This window comes from Piliocolobus tephrosceles, chromosome 14 (assembly GCF_002776525.5).
Source record: "Piliocolobus tephrosceles isolate RC106 chromosome 14, ASM277652v3, whole genome shotgun sequence".
Lineage (NCBI taxonomy): Eukaryota > Metazoa > Chordata > Mammalia > Primates > Cercopithecidae > Piliocolobus > Piliocolobus tephrosceles.
In genome coordinates this window covers 40,796,484-40,820,472 of record NC_045447.1, presented here as the reverse complement: position 1 = coordinate 40,820,472, position 23,989 = coordinate 40,796,484, and the positions used below count along the sequence as shown (strand labels likewise).

The 23,989-nt window shown below is 48.3% G+C and overlaps 1 protein-coding gene across 1 annotated transcript in view; it reads right to left on the bottom strand.

Annotated features, from left to right (window-relative positions):
* Window positions 1–23,989, bottom strand: part of GABBR2 (gamma-aminobutyric acid type B receptor subunit 2) — a 422,876-nt gene that overhangs the window by 23,912 nt on the left and 374,975 nt on the right. Inside the window, exon 14 of the mRNA XM_023202917.2 lies at window positions 27–137. Within this exon, the coding sequence (XP_023058685.1) occupies window positions 27–137 (111 nt within the window). The remainder of the gene's footprint in view (window positions 1–26; window positions 138–23,989) is intronic.

Below are 23,989 nucleotides of genomic sequence, written 5' to 3'. Positions count from 1 at the left end.
AATTCCATCTCCTGCTCTGCACCTACCATGAGAAGTCCCTTGTAGGCATAGACGATGCCAAGCCAGATGGTCATGTGGGTGTTCTCACAGTGCTCCAGGAGAGGGCGGATGGAGATATCCCGTCCTGCTGGGTCAGGCTGTGCAAAGAGAAAACAGAGACTCCAGGGATGGCACAGGACACTCTTCCAGCAACAGGGTCCTTATCTGAGAGTCCTTTTCCCTCTTGTGAGCCATAGCCAATGCCACTGTTCAGTGGGCCATTTGGACCCCATCTCTGTGTTGCTAAGGTGTGGAGCCCAGGCCTCAACTAGCATTGACTGCTTTCGGTTTGTTGGTAGCAATTTAACTCTGCACTCCAGTTCTCTGCATAATTCATGCCTCTCCAATATGAGTTAGAGCTCCTGAGGGTAGGAACTGGGTCACTTCTGTGCCCCTAGGATCTAACACAAAACCTGGCCCAATGCAGGTACCTCTAATATTTGTTGAAAGACTGAGGGTGAGAATGAGGTATAAAGTTATGTCAGGAGGTCTTCAGGTATCTCTGGGATTACCTCTGTGCAACTGGAGATATAGGATATACTGGCCTGCCCGAACCTGGGGCCTGCCAAACCCTTCTGAGGAGACCCTCTTGCCCACAGCCCCACTGCTGAAGCAGTAATGGCAGCCATGTTATGGTTACTAGGTAGCTTTTGGCAAATCATGACTCATCCTTGGCCAGAGCTGACTGGACAAAGAACGGGCACCTGACCCCAGGCAGCCAATCCAGAGGCTTGTCAGATACCTATGAAGTTTCCTCCTACAAAGTGCTCTGCCTAATGAGCATTGATGGAGAGGATCCTTCCTGAGCACATTCTCTCTGGCAGGAGCTTGAATTGGGAAACTCTGGGAGATAATTGGCCAGATGGTGGCAACAAGAAAAAAGACACCCAGGGAATGAAACAATATCTATGGTACATTATTTTTTTCTGAACCATTCGAGAGTAAATTGCAGATATCCTGACACTTCACCCCTGAATATCCTAGCATATATTTCCTAAGAACAAGGAATTCTCTTGCACAATCACATACACTTACTAAATTCAGAAAATTTAACACTGATACAGTATATTTTTTAACATACTATCCGTTTTCACATTTTGCCAATTGACTTAATAATGTCCTTTAAAGCAACTGTGGTTTTTCCAATGCAGGATCCAATCCAGGATCATTATTGCACTTACGTGTCTTTGGTTTCCCTTAATCTCAAACAATTCTTCAGACTACTTTGGTCTTTCCTGTCGTTGTTTCTGAAAAATCTAGTTCAGCTATTTTGTAGAAGTTCCTCAATTTGGGTTAGCCTGAATGTTTTATATTCAGGTTTTATGCATTCTTGGCAGGAATCCTACATAAGTAAGAGTCACATCAGGGGGACGCGTTGGCACTTTGTGAAGTTATCTGTGATCACTTGGTTGACATGATGTCTGTCAGATATCCATTTCAAAGGTACCATTTCCCCATTTGTAATTAATAAATAATCTGTGGGAGCTACTTTGAGACTGTGTAAGTATCCTGTTCTCCCACAAACGTTCACTCGGTGGTTTCAGCAACCATTGATAACTCTTACCTGAGTCATTTATTACTTTGGTAGCTGCAAAATGGTGATTTTCCAATTCTACCATTCTATTTAAACACTTGGCATTCTCCTGCAAAGAAGAGCTTTCCTTTCCTCCCATTTATTTATGTTTATCAGTACGTTCCTTTTTTTTGAGACAGAGTCTCTGTCACCCAGGCTGGAGTGCAATGTCATGATCTCCACTCACCGCAACCTCTGCTTCCTGGGTTCAAGCAATTCTCAAGTCTCAGCCTCCTGAGTAGCTGGGATTAGGCGCCCGCTACCATGCCTGGCTAATTTTTGTATTTTTATGAGAGATGGGGTTTCCCAGGCTGTTCTTGAGCTGCTGACCTCAAGTGAACCGCCTGTCTTGGCCTCCCAAACTGCTGGGATTACAGGCGTAAGCCACTGTGCCTGGCCTAATACGTTCCTTTTTAATTCAATGTTTTATAATCCTTTGCTATCTTATTCATGTTGATGCTTAAATTTTTCCAGATTTGGCCAGTGGAAAACAACTTCATGCTACCTTCTATGTTTTTTCCACATACCACTATAATTTTTTGAGCACTTTCTTACTTCTTGGCGTAATGATTCCAGCACTCCTTGAACTTTTCTTGCTCCCAGCCTTGCAATCAACCATTTCTCCAAGGAGTCCTTGTTCTTTTTAGTGGAGAATGTTGTTTAGAAACCAAGATGTAGGCACTTGATGGTCTCACTGTTCCTAAGTTGTCACTACTTCTAAGCTCTTTTTAAAATAAATAAATAAATGTATGTATGTATCTATCTATCTGTCTACCTACCTACCTACCTACCTACCTGTCTGTCTGTCTGTCTGTCTAGATAAGATCCAACACTGCCGAGTTCTTGCTTGCCTTCCTCATTCCATATTTTCATCACTCTTCTCCCATAGTGGAATCCCTGCCTTCGAACAACATCAAAATATTTACTCATTTGTTCAGTCCTACATTGGACACTAAATAGTTGCAGAATTGATACATCCATACAACTGTCAAGCACAAACTTACTAAGTTGAAGATTCCTTTGCCATCTGTTTGCCACTGAGAGTATATCACCAAATAACTGTGTTCAGGATGTTATATTCTGATGGAGTGGTGCTGTTGAGGCCCAGGGTAAAGCCACGCTCCTGAGGGTAAGGCATGGGCATCCCCAGGATCCATCACTAGGAAGAAGGGTTACTTTGATGGGACCCAGGGGTAGAAGGCAGATCTTAGGTGTGGTTTGGAAACTATTTTTTTTGGTCTTGCTCTCCAGGCATGGCCTTTGAAGCAGGCAGTGACCTGGGCTTCTGTGAGCTGGGGGAAAGATGGTGCTCCCACGTGGAAGCAGGAGGAGCTAGGAGGGGTGGGACCTGCAGGTTCAGGCCATTTTTTGACCAGATCATCCTGCTGTGTGCTCTCTCAGACTTGATTTGCCTTTTGCTGTCCCAAGCCACAGAAAGCCTTAGCTCAACCTCTTTGGGTCCATGTGCATTGAGTCCACACTTGGGCTGGAGTGCTAGAGGGGATAATGTGGTTTCCTGAAGGCTCTGCAGTGAGAAACACCCTGGGGGAGGTGATCTCCATAAACTAAAGTCAGAGTGGCCAGGGGTAGAGATTTTCCCCCCACTGCTACCCACCTGGGAGCTGGGCTGCATTTTATTAAGGGCAATGGGGATTTCCTGACATCCTTTTATTATTTAATTAAGGTGACAGAACTGGCTTGGTCCCAAGGTCAACTGACTTAGCGGCAGAATCTGAGTTTCTCCAATGTGTGACAATCAAACCGACATCAGAATGCAGTAGCACGGACCCATTCCAGTTATGCATGAATGGCAAACCCATTAACAGTGACCATGTCTTTTCTTCTACAACGAACAGCAGTAATTTATGATGGAGTCTTAGATTCTCGGTGTGGAGAAAATAAGTTGTGTCACACAGCATTGCTCAATGGGATGAAGTGCTCGTCACAGGAAACTGACAAGGCTTGTCTGGCTTACACACTGCAGCGGAGGGAGCCCCTCCCTCCTGCTCCAGGTGAGGTGGTGCACAGTGCTTGCACTGAGCCACAGCCTTCTCCTCCTGGACCTGCACTCACTGGGGCTCATCTCTCCCCTGGGGTTCCCCAGAATAATTCCAAGCTCTCTCTTTGAGTCTGCACACCTTCCACAGGAGGGAAGATCTACGGAGAGGGGACACACCGCTGTGCCATCCTCCACAAGGCCTCCTTGCCAGTCAACCTGCTGGAGTTTACCACTGCTCTACAGACTTACCACTCCTACAGGCTTAGAATGGAGCTCAGCACTCCAGGCGGTGCTGAGCAAGTCAGCCTGACCTCTTGTTCTGGATCTCCTTGGCTTTCTATGTGATCTTCCACCAGTGATTCATATGTTCCTTCAGGTTGACCAAGACCCATCAGGTAGTTTTCACAGAACTGCTGCTAGCCCAGTCTTTCCCCCTGTGCTGCTGGCATTCCAGTCTGGCTACCTTTGCCTTTCTCTTCACTGCTCCCCTTCCCCCCAACCCCACCTTCACTGCTCTGACCTCTCTGAATCCTGAAATCTGAATTCTTATCTTTGGCCTTTCAGGTCCGCACCCATCTCAGTAACTTCAAGCACAGTCCTGGCAGGAGGGTAGCAAACACGATGGGCCCACTGAGAGTTCAGAGACGTCAGTGGTCCTGGGGTGGCAGAGCTGCTCCCACACCCACCTTCCCCATACTCAGGCACTGATCCAGAAATAAACTGCAAAAATCTTCTGGTCATTAATGTTGTCCTTATGCAGCCCCATCTCCCTGTCACAGGTCACAGGTCACAGTGGCAGGGGTTGGGGTAGTTTTGGGGGTGATGAGGTTCCTGTTCCCGTGAGGCTGGGGATGGGCATCTGGAAGAAAATCAAGTGACTCCCGTACTGAACCACAAAGCAGACTGTATAAGCTGTGCGTGTTGTCTAATCCATCCCGATTCTGCCTGGGCCTGGAGTTCGCAGTGGTCTGTGCAGTCACACATGGGGAAAGATGCACCTGAGCATGCAACCTGCAGGGCCAGGTGGGCTACCCACCCCCCAACCCCCAGTGCTTCCTTGTCATTGTCGTGCACCAAAGCACCACGAGAGGGCACCGAAGAGCCATGTGAAGGGTCCAGCCTGGTGGTGGTGGATTACCCTCTGCTGGGGACACAGAACTACCATAGCTCGGTGGGGCTGGAAACGGTGGAGCCGTCAGCAGCATCTTGGGCTCCTCTGGAAGGCACCCACTGGCCTTACACGAGGCCAGATTTCCAAGCACCATGGAGGACTCCCCCACTTTTGGAGCAGCTGTTGGGGGCTGCTGGGGAAGGACTAGGGCTATACTTGGGCACTGCTCTCAGTCTGTTCCCAGTGTGGACTGTCCATGCAGGCCAGGGCCAGCGAGCACAGGGTGCTGATCCTGCAGACATCAGGGGCAGGGCCTAAGCCCAGGCTTTGGCCTCTTCTCTGCAGGACAGCATTTGCACTGCCCTAAGGACGTTTTTCTTGCTCTGGATAACTGGCCTGCAAACATTTTCAACTGTTTTTTTTTTTTTTTTTGAGACGGAGTCTCACTCTTGTTCCCAAAGCTGGAGTGCAATGGTGCAATCTGGGCCCACTGTAACCTCCACCTCCTGGGTTCAAGCGATTCTCCTGCCTCAGCCTCCCAAATAGCTGGGATTACAGGCGGGCACCACCATGCCCAACTAATTTTTATATTTTTAGTAGAGATTGGGTTTCTCCATGTTGGTCAGACTGGTCTCGAACTCCTGACCTCAGATGATCTGCCCGCCTCAGCCTCCCAAAGTGCTGGGATTATGGGCATAAGCCACTGTGCCTGGCTTTTTTTCTTTATTTTTCTTTCTTACTTGTTGCTGTCTTTGGCAATTGCCTAAGAAATCATTCATTCATTCATTCATTCATTCATTCATTCAGTGAATAACTGTTAAGCACTACCATTTGCCAGATACTGTTCTGGGCATGGGGCATGCAGCTATAACCTGGATAGACAAGAGCCCTGTCCTCATGGCTCTCCCATTCCAGTAACACCAGGACAGTTCTCATGAGAGGCAGCCTCAGAGAGAGGGGGCTGACTTCCACCTGATAATATCAGCCATAAGGACACCAAGAGCTGCCTTCTCATGAGTGACAATAATGTGCTCATTGCTGGGTTGGGGACTCTACACCCGTCATCTTGTTTGAGTCATAAAAATCCAACATGGTGTTATACTTATTTCACAGATGAGGAAACAGAGGCACAGAGAGATGAAGTAACTTGCCCAAGATCTCCAGCTAGTAAGTCTCAGGGCTGAGATTCAACCTAGGGGTGTGTGACTCTCAAAGCAGCACTCCTTCCTCCTTCACCATGAGCCTTCCCTAATGTGCCCTCCTCTCACACGCATCATTGTGTCAAATTGGAGGAGACAGTGGGTGTAACCAGTTCTACAAACTGCTAAGTGCTTATTTGAGGGAGGAAGAACTTCATCGTTAAACATTCAATAGTGGCTTCCCCTGAAGCCCCCAGAGCTTTAGGGTGAAGGCTGTGCTTTGGTGCTGTGAGCTGAACTCAGACTGATGAAATGCTCTTTCCTGCCTGGCAGGGCACTGTGTCCAGCAGTGAGGTCACACCGGTTTGGGACGGCCAGAAGACGGAAGTGCTCACACCTGACTTCTGGTCAGGCTGCTGCTCAGCAGGAGGCACGCAGAAGCTGCCTGGGAAAGCCTCTCCCATCTGTGCGGCAAAAGGAGAGCAGCTGGCCCGAGAGTCCCTCTGCATAATGCAATTACTCACAATGTAGGTCAGTGCCCCCTGCAAATATCCCGCTCTGTCCGGCTGCACAAACTGACAGGCAGGGAGTTGGAGCATGAGTGGAGGTGTTGAGGCCGGAAAGGTCAAAAGGCTTGGTCCTGCTACAGACTTGCTGGGTGATCTTGGGCTAATCCCTGCCCTTTTCTAGACCTCAGTTTCCCATTTGTGAAGGAAGCCCAGGGGTTAATTTACAGTGTAGTTAATGGGAGTCTGAGTCATTGGGGGATGACTCTATCTGTCCTACATTTCATGACTGTATTTGTCCTACATTCATTCCTTTGAAATCGACTCCATGAGGATTTGTCACATGCCTGCTGTATGTCATGCACCATGTTGGTGCGGGGGTACAGGGTGAATGAGACCGACATGGTGCTTGCCTTCTTGGAGGGTACATTCCAGTGGAATGGGGGCTGTTCATCACAGGCATTCAACAAACCACACAGTACAGCTGTGAATACAAGCGATGATAAATATTCCTAAAGGAAACTACGGGTCCTTGGAGGGGTGCTAATGGGGGAAGTTGTTTCAGATCAGGTAGCCTGGGATGGCTACTCTGCAGTGGCGACATTTAGTCTGAGACCTGGCGGATGAGAAATGCCAGCCATGTGAAAAGCTAGGGGAAGAACACACATGGTAGAGGGCATGGCAAGGGAAAAGAACCTGAAATGCAAAGACATCAGTATATTTTAGGAACCCTCATGTGGCCAGAGAGGCTGAAGTGTGATAAGTGAGAGGACAGCGTGGCTTCTCACTCGATAACGTGAGCACGAACTGCCTGGGGAGCTTGTTAAAATGCAGATTCAGGTGCGCAGTCCCGGGTGGGGCCTGGGATGCTGCATTTCTAAGCAGTTCCAGGTGAGGAGCTGATCCAGGGGTCAGCCTTTGGGCAGCAAGGCCTTAAAGGATTTTAAACAATAGGGTAACATTTGGTTCTTAACTTAGAAGCAGTCTGGTTAAGAATGCAGATTCTCTTTGTCACCTGCACACCTCTGACACAGACAGAGTGATGACTTAGCACAAGGCCAGACTTGACAGGGCTCCTCTGTATGTTTCTGACCCTGGACCAGACCTTGACAATCATGTCTTCTCTGCATCCTGTGCAGGGCTGGCCAGGGCGGTCAGGGCAGGGTGGGGAGACAGCTGGGCAGGGAGGGCGTAGTCCAGTGGGTGCACATGGAGAGGGCCACGCAATTTGCCTCTCGTCACGGGGATCACAGCTGGGGTCGATTGGACCTTTTATTCCTGCCACCGCTGTGGCTGGAACGGGTTCCTCGGCCTGGCCCGGCCAGCGCTCCTTTGAGGGAGGGGGCGCTTTCCATCTTCTGACCAGCTCCCAGAAGCTGGCATGTAGAACTTTCTCCCTGGACCATCCCTGCCCCTTTTCTTTTTGTAAACATTCCCAATGTTGATTTTTTAAGTATGTGGAAAAATTGGTTTTTTTTTTTTTTTTTTTTTGAGATGGCGTCTCGCTCTGTCGCCCAGGCTGGAGTGCAGTGGCACGATCTCGGCTCACTGCAAGCTCTGCCTCCTGGGTTCACGCCATTCTCCTGCCTCAGCCTCCCGAGTAGCTGGGACTACAGGCACCCGCCGCCATGACCAGCTAATTTTTTGCATTTTTAGTAGAGACGGGATTTCACCGTGTTAGCCAGGATGGTCTCGATCTCCTGACCTCGTGATCCACTCGCTTCGGCCTCCCAAAGTGCTGGAATTACAGGCGTAAGCCACTGTGCCCAGCCTAAAATTGGTAGGTTTTTCTGCTGGGGGTGAGTGTAGGTGTGCATGTAAATGTGAGTTTGTGTGAGTGTGTGTGTTGGGGGTGTGTGTGTGTGTTGGGTATGTGTGGGGTGTGGGGTGGGGGGGGGGTGTGTGTGTGTGTGTGCGCGCGTGCGCGTGTTAGGGGGTATGTTTGGCCTTTCCAGGCTACATTTCAGAGTCCTGAGATGGTTTTCCTTTCCTGGGAAGGCAGGTGAGTCAACATGGCCTGTTTTCGGGGACATGGGGGATGCCAACAAGGATGCCTAGGCAGGGAGGGGAAAGGAGCAGGGCTCAGATCCCAAGTCCACCTCTTGCCAGCTGTGTGACTTTGCACATGTCTCCCAGCCTCTCCGAGCCATAACCTCCTCATCTACAACCTCCCAGGGCTGGCAAGATGATCAAAGGAGGTGCGGTGTGACTCGCAGGCTGGAGAGACGGGAAAGGCTGCTCCCAATGTGGAAAGCATCGTTATCATCTCCTGCTGCAGAGAGCCACAGGGTGCTGGAGCTGGGAGGAACCTTCCAGATCCCTGAGGGGCTGGACTGCTTATCTCCACAGCAACAGCCTCGCACCTCTGAGGCAGCAAAGCTAGAAGCTGTCATTTCAAGGTAAGATTTTTTTTTTTTTTGTAGAATGTTATGATTACAAATTTGGGTGTTTTTTTTTTTCCCCCAATATCAGAGATCTGGAAGGGACATGTAAGATCATTCACCGGGGTTTCTCAATATGGGCACTTCCAGCCACTTTTCTTTGGGGAGGCAGAGGGGGATTCTTTGCTGTGAGGGACTATTCTGTGCTGGGCAGGGTGCACAGAACCCCTGGACCCTGGGTACTTAAGGCCATGAATGTCCTCTAGTCACTGTGACAGCCCTGATCTCCCTCCTGTCTCCCCATTTCCAAACACGAAGGGGCTTCTGAACTGATCTAGTTTCTCTTCTTATAGATGGAGAAATGCAGGCCCAGAACAGAACCTGGAACTAGCAGCTGTTTTGGCAGCCGGATGAGATGTCCCCAGGGAGAGCCATGCCTCTTGTGGAAAGTGCCTGCCCCTCGCCTTCAGGAAGTTCTAAAATTCAGGAACTGCTTGACGGGTAAGGGGACCACTGTGCATCTGTGACCCAGGAACAGGACCTGGAGCCTACAGGAAAGGCCTGGGAAAGGGCAGGAGTCTCCAGCAGGCTCAGGACCTCCCCAGGACTCGGCCCTGGGGGTCTAAGACAATCCTTCCTGGATCTCAACACCCAGGAGGTCGCAGCTGACGTGGGACAAGAAACTATTGACATGGTCACCCGATTTTTGTCGAAGCCACATTATTGAGTGGACAGTTCTGCTTGCTGACCTCAGGCAAGCAAATCCCTTCCCCTCAGAGGTCCCCTCCATGCCCACATTCAGTGACTCCGTGGTAGCAACACCAGACAGGAGCAGACAGCTCCAGGCCTGGCTGCTGGGCTCTTGCCTGTACCCCACCCTCAGCAGGGTGGGGCAGCCTGGACCCCTTGTGCCCCAACCTGGCAGAAATCAGCAGGATGGTGTTGCCTGGGGGTGCACGTGGGTGCAACCAGTGGCTGAACCGCCTCTGTCCTGAGAGTGGAGCCCTGCTTTCTTCCTGTGGTCCAGGGACAAGCCTGACCCGCTAGCCGCAGACAGAGCCAAGGTGGGGGGTGGGGGCCACCGAGGACCCTGACCCAGCAGGCAGACGATGGGGAGAATGATGACGGGAGACAGAGAAAGACAAAAGGAGCTGAAGAGGAGCCTGGTCCCTCAGACACAGTATGGTACAGTAAGATCCTGACAGCTGTCAATTAAACCTGGAGACGTTATGTGGCTTATACCTAGTACTAAATGACTGGGAGAGAAAAGCACCTCGCCCTTACTTGTTTCCTCGATCACCTTCTCTCTCGTGTGCTTTTGCCTCCTTCCCCTGCCCAGGGCCGTAGCCCAGCACTGGCCTGAAACTCCTCCTTCCCTGCTTTCTGCTTCTCAGCCTCTTGGTTCCCTCTTTCTTCCCCTTCAGCGAGCTTCTTGAAAAAGGAGACTACACTCCCATCCACCATCTTCCCCTCCCACCGCTCTCCAGCCTAGTTCTGCTGAATTGCTCCCCCATCATTTCCAGGGAACTCCTGGTGGCCAGATGCAGGGGACCCTATTTGGTCCTCTGCTTCCAGGCCCTCCGGGCTGGCCCTCTACCCGCTCCCTGCCGCCAGCCACCGGGGGCATCCTCTACTCCTGCCTAGCCTCTCCCAGTCCGAACTCATCACCTTCTCCCTTAAACCTGCTGTTCCTCCAGGTTGGCTAGCTCAGAAAGCAGCCCACTGTCTGCCCAGGTAAGACCAGAACCTGGTGTCTCTCCAGCCCTTCTCATTGTTTGATGCCCACCCCGGCTCCAACATCCAATCGCTTGTCACATACAGGTGAGTGCACCTGCGTGAAGTTCTCTCCCCTCTGCCCTCCCTCCTGCCCCAGGCTCTTGCTCTCGGTCAGGACCTGGTCTCCTCTCTTGTCTCTCCCCATCCCATTCCTCCTCTATGTTGCCTCCAAGTAATCATCCGCACTGCGCTAATCCCATGCTCCAAGACCACCAGTGACTCCCCAGACTGCAGTAAAGACGTCCAGGCCCCATGATCCCGGACCCCCAATGCTGTGATCTGACCCTCCATACCTGTCCAGACTTGTCCCCATTCCCAGTCTCAGCCATGACTCAGTCCATCATCTCTCCTCCTAGTGCCCTTATTGTGGGGTTTCCTTTCCCTGGGATCCCCTTCTTCATAGCACGGTGAAGTTCGCATCCATTCTTCCAGGCCTCTGGGGTTCCTCCACATCCACCGTCCCAAACATCTGCCTTCCTGTCTTTTTCAGGAGGACTTACCCTGTGTTGGAGGTATCTGTGTTGGATTCTTTCCGGTTCTGCTGTCACTCCCACCCCTGTCATCTGTACCTCCTCTGACCCCCTCACATTCACTAACTGTTCACTGTGGGCCAGATTCTCTGCTAAGTGTGTTATACACACTGTCTCATTTCACCCACTCAATCACCGCAGGCATGAGCGCTAGCACCACCCCATTTTAGGGGACATTAAACGAGGCTCCGTAAGGCTGAGTGACCCACTCCAGGTTACACAGGAGTGAAGGAGAGCGGAGCTGTGACTTGAACCCAGGTCTGCCTAACACCTCTTCAAACCTTTAAACCACAAATCTAGATCTTCCAACAGTGTGCCCTGGTCATGTGGCAGGACTGGGTATAAGGGCCCCAAGAGAGTGCTCTCTTCCACCTTGGGGCACATGGGTGGGCCAGGCACCACCAGCCACGAGCAGGCTCTGTGGTCACCAGGGTGCTGTGCGAATATTGGGTGCTGTGATGTGAAAGAGGATGAGAAGCCCTACCCTAAATTAGACTTGATTGTGGCCCTGAGCCAGCAAGGGCAGCCTTCTTCCCCATACTTCCTGCCTGGCCTAGGAGTGCCTGTTCAAGTGCCCCACCCAGCTGCATCTTACCCCAGGCCAGACTCCTCTGGCCAAGGATCCTCTTTCTGGGGGAGAAGGTGGCAACTGGCCTTGGGCTTGGGGTCAGATCTGTGGCCCCCAAAGTGAGTAGAGCTCCCAGAGGGCCCTGCCCAAGCTGTCTAGCTCCAATCCTGGTGTGGCCATGCAGAGGCTGTGTCTCTCATCACCTTCTCACAGGGCTCTGCTGAGAACTCAGTGCACAACCTGGTTGGCTGTTCGTCATGACTCCCTGCTGTCAAGTCCAAGCCCAGCTTGGCGTGAATGGAGAGGTGACAGAACTAGAGTGTGAAGATTCTCTGAATCAGGACTCTGTAAGAGCATGCGGGATCCTGGACAGAGCTATTTTACTCTACTAGAGCTGAGTGTGTGCATTCAATGTCAAGGTTTTCAGTTTCATTAGATCTGCCCAACCACCCTAGGAGGTTACTAGGGCCATCAGCCTCACTCCCATTTTGCATGGGAGAATACTGAGCCCAGGAGCAGGCTGGAACTTACCCAAGGTCACATATCAGGAATTCAGGGCAACTGAAACTCAAGCATCTTAACCTCCAGGCTCAGGGCCCTGTCTGTTGTTCATGCTCCTCCCTGGGACTCTGGCTGATTCTGGGACTCCTAGCTCACACGGAGGAAGGCAGGCTGCTGCCTGGATGAACTTCAAGTGTTGCTTTTCCTGTTTCCTGCTACATCTTAGATTTTACAGTGTGTCCTTGGCTAAAGGCAGCCTGGGCACACTACAGTGCCCTGGTGTAACGGACGGCCACGGGCCTTGCACTTGAACCAGGGTCCGGCTCCAGGACTGTGACATGCTCACCCTGAGCCCCGGGTTCTCCTCTGAGAAATGCTGGGGTCACCTGCTTTGAGGGCTGTTCTTAGTATGAAGCAAGAGCACAGTAAGACAAAAGACTACAGAGCCGACACACACACACACGCACACCCCACAGTGGTGCATTCCAGAATAATACACTCATTTCGTTTTCCTGTTGTCATTCAGAAAGGCAAGCGTACTGGGAGCCACAAAAGTGCAATGTTGCAAAGACTCTTCCAAAATACGATGCTGTAATGGCTGCTGTGGCCATGCTGGTGGTGTGTGGGGATCTCTGGGTAGCAGCAGGCCATGGGAGAGTGTGCATCCCCCCTTCTGTGGTCTGCAGTGGAGCTCATTTTTCTGGGCCAGGTTCTTGCCTGCCTGCAATGCTGCTCTGATGATGGAGATACCAGTGATGCTCAGGATGCTCCAATTTCATTCTAACTATAAACCTGTTCTCAACTCATCTCTCATATACCGTTTGGCAACAAATATATAGAAAAGAACCTGTAAACTTTATACAGACACACATTCACACACATACACACATACACACACATTCACACACATATAAGTCTTCTGAGGTCACATTATTCTAGTTTATAGGGTCACACAACTTTTGGGCTTGAAGAGACTCAAGTTGTCTTCTCTCATGTCTCTTTGTTAGGGTATAGTCTCTGCCAAGGGCCTACTGTCCAGCCTCTTTGCATACCTCTGGTGATGAGACACTCACTAACTCCTAAGGAAGCCCAGTTCATTTATAGTTAGATTGGACTTAAATGTGAACATTCTTCCTTATTTTGAGCTGAAATCCATACTTCAGGGACCTTTGCAACTGGCCCAGGCTCTGTCCTCTGGGGCTCCTCCCTTAGCTCTAGGACAGCAATTCTTTTTTTTTTTCTTTTCTTTTTTTTTTTTTACAGAGTCTCGCTCTGTTACCCAGGTTGGAGTGCAGTGGTGTGATCTCGGCTCACTGCAACCTCTGCCTCCTGGGTTTCAGCAATTCTCCTGCCTCAGCCTCCTGAGTAGCTGGGATTACAGGTACACGCCACAACACCTGGCTGATTTTTATATTTTTAGTAGAGATGGGGTTTCCCCATGTTGATCAGGCTGGTCTTGAACTCCTGACCTCAGGTGATCCACCCACCCCGGTCTCCCAAAGTGCTGGGATTATATGCGTGAGCCACCGCGCCCGGCCTAGGACAGCAATTTTGAGGTTAAAGACAGCAGTTGTGCCCTCTGAGCCAACTATAGGTTTCCAAGGGGATCTGAGTATGGCAAGACAGTTATCCCTTTCCCATGCATAGTACCCTGTTCACCTGGGGCTGTTCCTGAACTTGCCTTAGTTATCTGGCAGCCAAACCATAGCATGGAGCTCAGCAGACTACACGGTTAATGTTCACGTTTATGGAATTTTGGGGCTTGAAATAGTCACACACACATGCATGTGATGTTCTCACACATACACGTACATGCACAAGCACAAACACACACCTCTTTGGTGTTCTTCAAAGATCTAAGGGCCCATGCATCCTGTGATTCAGAAGTGCCAATATTTTCCTCTGCTGCCCGGGAGAAATACGCTCGTGACCACCTTGTCATATCCCTCATGACCTTTTAGGATATGCAGCCTAGTGCGAAATTCCAAAAATAGGCTACCAAAGGCCACTGATAGCAACCTTAATGATCTCATGACAAGTAATTGGGAAGAGCCAAATGAGAGAAGGGAGTGGGCAATCCAGAGGAAAGATGGAGCCAGGGGAATAAGAACAGGAATGTAGATTTAAGGAAAGTTGAAGTTGTACATTTTTTTCTGTGAACCAAAGAAGGTGACGTAGCTTTGGCACAGCAAAATAGTGAGCATATAACTGCCTCTAACTACAACTTAGTGTTTGTCCCGTATATAATCTCATGTGCTCCTGTAACAATCCCATGAAAGGTAGGACAGGAAGTATTAGCCCTAATTTACGGAGGAGGAACCTGAGGCTCAGGGAGGCTCAAGGAACTGACCAAAGAAAAGGTAGAGTGGTAGAAGCTGATGCCCACCAACATCCCATCTGCTCATGCATATTCTCAGCCTTTTTATAATTAGGTGGTGGGGGTGGGAGATCATGTGACTAAGTCTGGCCAATGGGCTGTGGGTGGAAGTGACATTTGACTCTTGTGGGCTGAAGCACTGAAGACCTGTTGCAAGATTGGCCTGCTGCCTTGTGCTGTGGTCCAGACCAGAGTTGCCTCATGGAAGATGGCTGCCCCGGAGAACCACCTGGCTTCACAGCTGGACTTTGTGTGAGCGAGAAATAAACCCTTGTTGCATGGAGCTACTGAGATTTAGAGGTTCCTTATTGGGCCTGGCCAATACAAAAGGGCAATTACATTTGTTTTTATGTCAGCACGAGTCAGGCACTTTGCTAAGCACTTTGTGTATGTCACCTCATTCAATTTTTGAAACTATTTTGTGAGAAAAGTATTATTTCCTCTTTGTACTATATGGGAAGCTGAGGCACAGAGCAGCAAAGCCTACTTGCTCAGGGTCATAGAACCACAAAGGTGTGGGCCGGGCCCTGAATCTGGGTCTGTGTGATTGGAAAGCCTCGATAAGCTCTGGGGATTTGCAGAAACAGATGGCTATTGTGTTTCAACACCCTGTTGGGCTAAACGCTTCTTTTGAAGATGGAAGACTGTGCAGATTGCTTTCTCATTCAGATTTTATGCCTGAGTAAAATCCTTGTGCTATGATTTATTATAGCAACACTGATTTTCCAATTTTAAGACAACAATGCAGCTTGAAATAAAATGGAAAGAAAACAGGGAAACATTTGAAACCTGTGGTTTAGATCATCATTATGTCTTGCGGGAACCTTTTGGGGGCCTCCTCGTTTTCTCCTCTGCCTCCAGTCTCCCCTTACCCTCTCAACTGCTGGTGTCACTTTCTAAAACAGAACCTAAGCCTGCCCCCACCTGCTCAAAACCCATAGCGGCTCCTTGGCTCTTCCAGCAGCACTTCCTGAATTCAACTTCTTAGAATAGGTAAGTATAAATATGCTACATATTTTAATTTTATGCTAAAATTTTAAATTGGCCATTTCTAAAACTTCTTTGGCTAATGGTCTCATGGCCAAAAAAGTTTTGGAAGTGCTAATTTAAACATTAACAATTAAAATTAAATTTATTAACTAAAAAATATAAGGCTGGCCGCGGTAGCTGATGCCTGTAATCTCAACACTTTGGGAGGCTGAGGTGGGCAGATCACTTGAGGTCAGGAGTTTGAGACCAGCCTGGTCAACATGGTGAAACCTCGTCTCTACTAAAAGTACAAACATTAGCCAGGCATGAGGGTGTGCACCTGTAATTCCAGCTACTTGGGAGGCTGAGGCATGAGAATTGCTTGAACCCGGGAGGTGGAAGTTGCAGTGAGTCAAGATCGCGCCACTACACTCCAGCCTGGGTGACAGAGTGAGACTGTCTCAAAATAAATAAATAAATAAATAAATAAATAAATAAATAAATAAATAAATAAATAAACAAATAATAATAAAACTGCACAACTTTCCAGAACCTTTAATACACTAAAAGTATATTACACATTTCCAAGAGGCAGATACATAGTTTTGAGGATTTCTTAAACTTCAGACCCTATGATCTTCCATTCCCTTTTATTTTGGGACAGCTAATGGGATCAATATTCTAAACCATATACTTTGGGTGCATATTGGCTTTTAGGACAAAGTCCGTACTTCTCAAGGTCACATTTAAGGCCTCCCAGGACCTGGTCCAAGGCCACCCTCTAGCCTCATCTCACAAACCCCTGTCTCCATCTGCCCCAGGGTTCAATTCCCCTGCTTCCTCCCCCTAGACTTCTTACTGTCTAGCATCTCACTCCGTGCTGGGGTATGGGGTTCTTTGAGCTGTGACGTGGAGAGAAAACAAGGATTGAGGAACAATGTCAGAAACTTCACAATACAGAGCCTCTATTTGGGAGAATGTTAAAAACACTCTATTAGTGACGTGGCTGATTTGAAAATGGGAAATGATGATTGCGCGACTAATTGAAAGCCATGTGTTTACCGAGGCTCAAAGAATCCCTTTTAGAAATGGGAACTGGGCCCGCATATGCCAATGAACAAGGCAAAATGGGTGCACGTTGCAAACAAAAAGTACCAAGAAATGCTGCGCAGAACCAAAGATATCAATGTAATTAATAAAGTAATTAACATGCACAGGAAGTGCAAAAGCTGCCAGGAGGCTGATAAGAGAGGGTTATTAAAAAAGAATGAGCAGTGTAGCAGGGAAGTGAAATTAAGTTTTGCATTTTTTCTTTATCATGGACCCCCAAAATACTCTATGAGTAATAAATAGGCCTTGACTTACTGCAGACATACCAATGAGGCTGGGGCCAGAATTACCTGGTGACCCTCTCCCTGGACAATAAACACATCAATTCATCAGTCAGTCAGTCACTGAGAATGTGGGGAAGTCCAATCGACTAGGACATAGTGGGTATGGTGGGTGGCAAGGTGGTTAAAGGTGCCAGCTTTGGAGCCAGGCTGCCTGAGTTCTAATCTCAATTCTGTCACTTACAAATGATGTGACCTTGTGGCCACCATGTAACCTTATCATTACCATCTGTAAAATGGGGCTAGACATAGCATCTCTCTCATAGGATTGAGGATTAAATGGCCCAATACGTATAAAGCCCCTAGACCAGCGAGTGCCTGGCCCGAGTGAAATGCCCCTGTGGCAGCCCGCCTAGGCAGCGGCTCCCTGATGACACATGCACTCAGAAGAGGTTTCAAAGATTCACCAAAGAAGGGCAGAGCAAACTGGTGTCTCCTCAGGTCATTTCTGCCGTGGACAGTCACCAGGATGTTTGTAGGAATGGTTTAAACTGGTAGCTTATCCTTAGACCTATCTGACCCTGGAAGTCCAGGTAAATCTATGCCTTGGTTTCCCCATCAGGAAAATGAGAGATTTGTTTAGATTTCTTGGGTCATTTCCAGCTCTGAAATTCTACGACTCAACACCTAGTCACATAGGCAATCGTTAATTATGGAGGAAGCAAAACCAGCCCTGCCTGGGGGCTCCTTCTCCTCCTCTGCTGCCTTCAAGCTCTATTCTAGGCATCAGGGTCCTCTTGGACCCTTGGGCTGGAAGCTACAGAGTCATTGGACTACTGTGCCTATACACGTCCCCAGCCACGTTCACCCACCCTGAGCCCTGTGGCTTGGGCCTCTGAGGCATCTCACCAATGGGGTATCTTGGCCCTGCCCTTCAGAGCTCACTCTCTCTTGCCACTGTACCACCTCCTGAGCGTGTCCCTCTCTCAGAGTGGTCTGTCTCTCCCACTCTCATTTTTTTTTTCTTTTTCTCATACAGAAAAGCTGAACAGTGCAACGAACCCTTATGCATTCTCCTCCAGGAATCAATGATGGCTAACATTTTGCCATATCTGCTCCTCTCTCCCTTCCCTCCCCCCTCTCTCCTCTCCTTTCCTCTCCTCTCCTTTTCTTCTCTTCTCTCTCTCTCTCTCACACACACACACGCACACTTTTCCCCACAAACCGTTTGAAAGTCAATTGCAGACTCCATGACACTTCAGCACAAAGGCACATAACCACGATATTATCATATCTATTAAAATTAAAAATTTCATAATATTATCTGACAACTAGAGTAGGCATTATCAAGAGCTCATCACATTCTCCACTGCTGAGTTTCCTATATGGCTCTCCAGTGCCTCCAGGTTAAAGTTCAAGCTCCTTCCAGCCCTGCATCTACTTTCTACGCGTAAGCTGCCAGATCCAACCAATTCTTGAACTCTTCTCCAGATACACCCTACATTTTCCTGCTCAAGGCATTTCATCTACCTGGAATATCGACTCCTTGAGGTTTTACCTATCTTTTGAAGACCTGGCAAAAATTCTATGTTGTCCAATAAACCTTCTAAAGTCACTCTAGTTGAAATGCATCTTTCTTTTCATATCCCTGTAACATCTCAGAAGCAAATGTAATGACATATTTCATACATGGAGGAGGGCAGGGACAAAAGAATCACAGAAATGGAACTGATCCCTGATCAAACTGTGCCTGAAGCCCACTTTACTGCTGGACCTTTTCAAGATGTTAATATATTCCCTCTATTGTTTATGCCAGTTTGAGTTACTTGCAACCAACAACATCTAACAGGTACTACAGGTATTGGACCTGACAATCATTTCGCCTTCTAAAGCCGTGAAGCCACAGAAGAAAAATACAGTGCATCATGCTCCAGTATTGGACGCTTGCTATTCTCCAAGAGCATGTCCCCTCTCTCTACCTTTGCTTTCACGGTTTCTTTACCTGGAATGTCCTTATGTATCTTTTCCTGTCTTTTTCTTTTTGAAAGTGAGGTAAGATTCACATAGCACAAAATTCACAATTTGAACCATTTTAGGTGTATAATTCAATAGTTTTTAATATAGTCTGAATGCTGTGCAACTAGCACTACTATCTCATAGTTTTCATCACCCCCAAAAGAAATCCGTATCCATTAGCAATCACTCTCCATCTCTCCTTCCCTAGCCCTAAGCAACCACTAATCTAGTTTCTGTCTCTATGGATTTGCCTGTTTGGGACATTTCACACCAACAGAATCATACAATATGTGGCCTTTTGCGTCTGGCTTCTTTCACTGAACATAATGTTTTCAAGGTTCATCCACATTGTAGCATGCGTCAGTACTTCATTCTTTTTGCAGCTGAGTAATATTTCTCTGTGTGGACAGACCACATTTTGTTAATCCATTCATCAGCAGATGAACATTTGGGTTGTTTCCACTTTTTGGCATTATAAATAACGCTCCTATAAAAACATTCGTGTCTATGTTTTTGAGCAGATGTTTTTATTTTTCTTGTGTGTATACCTAGGAGTGAACTTGCTGGGTCTTAATAGTAACTCTGTTTAACGTTTTCAGGAAAGGATGAACTATTTTGTATAGCTTCTGTTTTCTTTATACAAATCCTATTTGTTCTTTGAAGACTTGGTGGGGAAAGTCCCTCTTCTCCGTTTTTGTTTTTTTGTTTTTTTTTTGTTTTTTTTTTGTGAAACATATCTCGAGGCAGGATGAGCAGCCACCTCCTCCGCGTTTCCACAGGGCCCCAGGCGGAGCTATTCTAGCACTTACCACCTACACTGCCATTGTCAATTAACTTGTCCCCCTGGACTGGGGAAGTCCTGAGAGCAGCGGCTGCACCTAACCCCTCATTGTGGCTCCAGCATCCGGCACATAGTGGGTGCCCAGTAAATGTGGGTTTGGCAGATGAATGAATGACACAGGTCTCTCTAGTGGGTCTATGCTGCACCTGAGCTCCACGAAGCCTTCTTCATAACAGAGGACAGGCTGTGCTGAGTGCCTCCTGGATGTGCGAGCCAGTGAGTGTGGGTGGGGCAGAGAGCGTGGAGCGTGAGAAGGCACATGGGAAGTGGGAGTGGGAGCATGCATGCATTTTAACGACACATGTGGCAAGTTCACAGACTGCCTTGGAATGAGCCTAATGAGACTGATCCAACCAGCTCATGCCTAGAAGGGGGAAGTGAGGACAATACACATGGACAAAAAGGTAGCGAAGAGCCTTGATCACAGACAGGTGCTGGAGATAACACCAGTCCAGCCCTCAGGCTGGGATAGAGCTCTTTTGCTTATGGAGCAATTTCCCATCCATCAGCTCATTTCAGAGTCAGCATGGGGTATGAAGGAGCCTAGCTTTGGGGATTAGCAGGCCTGGCTTCTCACCTCTGAGCCCCACTTACCACCTATGTGATTCAGAGCCCTCCAGGTGCTCCCCTGCAGAATGGAAACAGAACACTCTTTGCAGCAGAGTCTGCAGGATTAAATGAGTGGATGTCCGTGGAAGTGCACTGGAAAGTGTAAATCTATCCTGCACGTTTGCTCTTGGCAGCAGTGCACCTCAGGACCTGGGAGGTGGCAGGGTAGTTATGTCAGTTTTCTTATGGAGTCAGGAAATTCTGGGGCAGGGGGTGGAAACAGAAATCACACTGATTGACCTCCTTCTATGTGCCAGGCTCAGAACTAGTACTTGAACATGTTATTTCAGTTAATAACGCTCACAGTAAACCTGTGAGGGAGGAATTAACTTCCCCTATGGGCACTGGGGCTCAGAGAGGGTAAGTCACTCACACAAGGTCACACAGCTGGGAGGTGGCAGAATCTGGTCCAAACCTTGTATCATTGTGTTTACAGCTGCTGCATTGTTCCTCCAAAGCCCACAGTGCAGGGGCCTGGGCTGGTGAGTGCATTCTATTTCCTTGGCACGTGAATGTATTTCCAAAGCCTGCCATATATTTTTAATAATTGGTATGGACATGCAATCTCTTGTCAGCCAGCTTCCCGTCTGCTGTAAGACGCAGATAAGAAAGAAAGAGCCTGAACAGACACAGGAAAATCCTCCACGCCCATCGGCAGAAATCATGCAGGCCCTGAGTACCTTTCTCACTCTAATTCTTCAAGTCTTCTGTGTCTGAATCATGGAAGAAAATGACTTCTTGGGTGAAATATTAAAAGGCCACGCGTGGATGTTCACAGTCTCGCTCTGGCAGCCCTGGTAATAATGGCTCAGAGAGGGCTCTGCAGCCTGGGTCTGGGAATCAGATTTGATTCCTCTGAGACTCCTGAGCCCCAGGAATGCTCCGGGCTAGGCTCTGGGGGCCCAGTGGCAACGAGTCAGACACAAGAAGATGGCAACGTGAAGGGCTGGCTTCCGTGGGCTCTGCAAGGGTTCAGGGCAGGGCAGCCAAAGGCCGGGTGATAAACGATGCTCTGTATGAGGGCTAATCTTCATCAAGTGCTCTCCAGGCACCGGGTGTGGACAAGTGTTACAGGCATCCCTGCTAGTCCTCCCCAGAGCTCCATAAGGTGGATGCTTTTCCTATCTACGCCCATTTTAAGGATGAAGCCCTCAGAAACGATATTCATTTTCTAGAGCTGCTGTAACAAACTACCATAAATTGGGCAGCTTAAAACAATAGACAATTAATCCTTGCACAGTTCTGAAGGCCAGAAGTCCAAAGTCAAGATATTTGTTGGGCCGTGCTCCCTCTGAAAGCTCAAGAATCCTGCCGTGTCTTCAGCTCCCGGTGGCTCCAGGCATTCCAGGCTGTGGCTGCATCACTCTGCCTCCATCTCCACATGGCCTTCTCCCCTGTGTCTGTGTCCCTCTGTGTGTGTGTTTTTATAAGGACACCTGTCACTGAGTTTAGGGCCCACCCAGGTAATCCAAAATGATTTCTTCTGAAGATGCTTAACATAATGACATCTGCAAAGACACTTTTACCAAATAAGGCCACATTTCACAGGTCCAGGGGTAAGGATGCAGATATCTTTCAGGAGGAATGACAATTCAACCCACTCCACTAACCTAACTTCACACAGTAAGTGGCTGAACTGGGATCTGGAGTTAAGCCTAACTCCAGAGTCCACTTGCTTAACCACTAAGGGCTACATGCTGTATATTTACCTGCTGTGTGACCATGGGCATGTTACTTAACCCCTCTGTGCCTCAGTTTCCTCACCTGTAGACCGGGGATAATAATGGTAATTCCCACATGGGGTTGTTGTGAAGATTGAATGACCACTTGAAACAGTGCTTAGCATGTAGCATGCACTCAAGAAAAGCTGTTGCTATGATTATTTTTGCTATTGTTACTCCTAAGACAATGCAGCTTTGTTGAAATCCTAGAAGAAGGCTGAGTAGATCTAGTACTAAGGATGAAGCTGGACTGGAAGGTGATGCTCTCAGATCTAAACTTGCTGGATTTGAATATCTGTTCACTCTCATGAACCATCAACCAGATAATCACAGACGTGAAAGAGACTTAAGCATTTATAAGAGAACATTATGCACAATTGGATGCTAATAATTTTGAAAGCATCAATGAAGAAAAAGAAAACAAAGGGACTGATGCAAAAAGAAGCAGGAAGTGTGAATGGATCAACCCCAGTGGAAGGGATACTGACTCATCCAATACCACAAGGCTTGGGCCGGGTTCCAGTTCTCATGCGTAGCAAGCAAGGTTATCTCAGGCCAGTCAGGTCACCTACTCAGCTTCAGTTTCCTCTGATGAATCTCTAAAATGGGGATGTCAAGGTGCTTTGTGAACTTTGCTATGCTGTTGAAATGTGAGACACTGTTATTATTATAGTATGTGTTTGCTTACTATTGAGTGCTGTATGTGAGTGGGATAGGCCTGGAGTTGGGGTACCAGTCCAGAGAAGGGCAAGAGTGTGGGTGGGTGGGCTGGGAAAGGAGATTTGGGCAGGACCAGCAATAATCGTGTTTCTTCTGGCTGCTGTCCCCTGAACTTTTGGGTGTGGTTCACAGGTTGTCTCAGCCTCCTGTGACATGAACTGAGCATCTTTGGGGCACATTAAATGTTTCATCCTTTGTCAAGGACAAAACGACTTAGTATTCGAAGCTTAATCCACTATTGCTTTAGGGAGAAACTTCAAGCTGAACGAGGGCAGAAAAGAATGAACATCCCACCACAGGTCTGGCAGTTCCTTTCTGAGCCACCGTGAGTGCTGAGGTGCCCGGACACTGTGGTTCCCTTGTCCTTTTGCTTCCCTGTTGGTTTCTGTGGCCGGTGGTTTCCCTGCGATTGTAGAGTACTTACAAACAAAACTGCCTGAAGTTCTGGTGTGGAACTTGCTCACCCTCTGTCTTCCCATTGCAACGAACAATGCTGCAGAAATAGAAACCTCATAGCTTTTCCTTCTTTCCCCTTCCTTGCTCTCTCTCTTCCACTGGGGAAACAATTGTTCAAATGCTAACACAAGGATTTTCAGAAAAGTATGAAACCAGAGGACCCGTGTAGCTCTTTGGGGTCTGCACACATGAACTCCCCAGGTGGGCCTCTCTCTGAGTCTGCGATTCTTTTGTCATCATCATCTTCTCTGGCTGGCAGGGACCATCTGGACTTCAGATTTTCTGGATTCAGCCTTTTCTTCTCTTACTTTCTAGTCTTGAAAATGTATTATCCTGAGTCTATTTATCACCCTGGTATCCCAGGTACAGTCTTGGGCTCTTCCTAGAGATTTGCGAGAGTCTGGACCAGAGTGTCTCAACTCCAGCTGCACACCAGAACCCTCGGCAACTTAAAAAAGTTCCTGATGCACAGGGTCCTTTCTAAGCCAGTTAAACCAGATATTTTGAGGCGTGTGACCCGGGCCAGTATCTTCAAAAAGATCTTTTCTGGGTGATGTAGCCAGGATTGAGAACCATGAGTCTAGCTTCTCTTTGAAATCATTAAACAACAACAACAACAAAACTTCCTCTTCACCTTTAAAACATTACTTATGTTTCTTTTTAGTATCAACATATTCATCCAATATTCAATCCAGCTACTGAGCAACCACATTACCTGGTCAGCTGTTGTCAACGCTGACAAGAATCACGCCAGGGAAGCTTGTCCATCCATCCATTCATTCATGCATGCCTTCCTTTGTGCTTTCATTGACTCATCCATTCAACC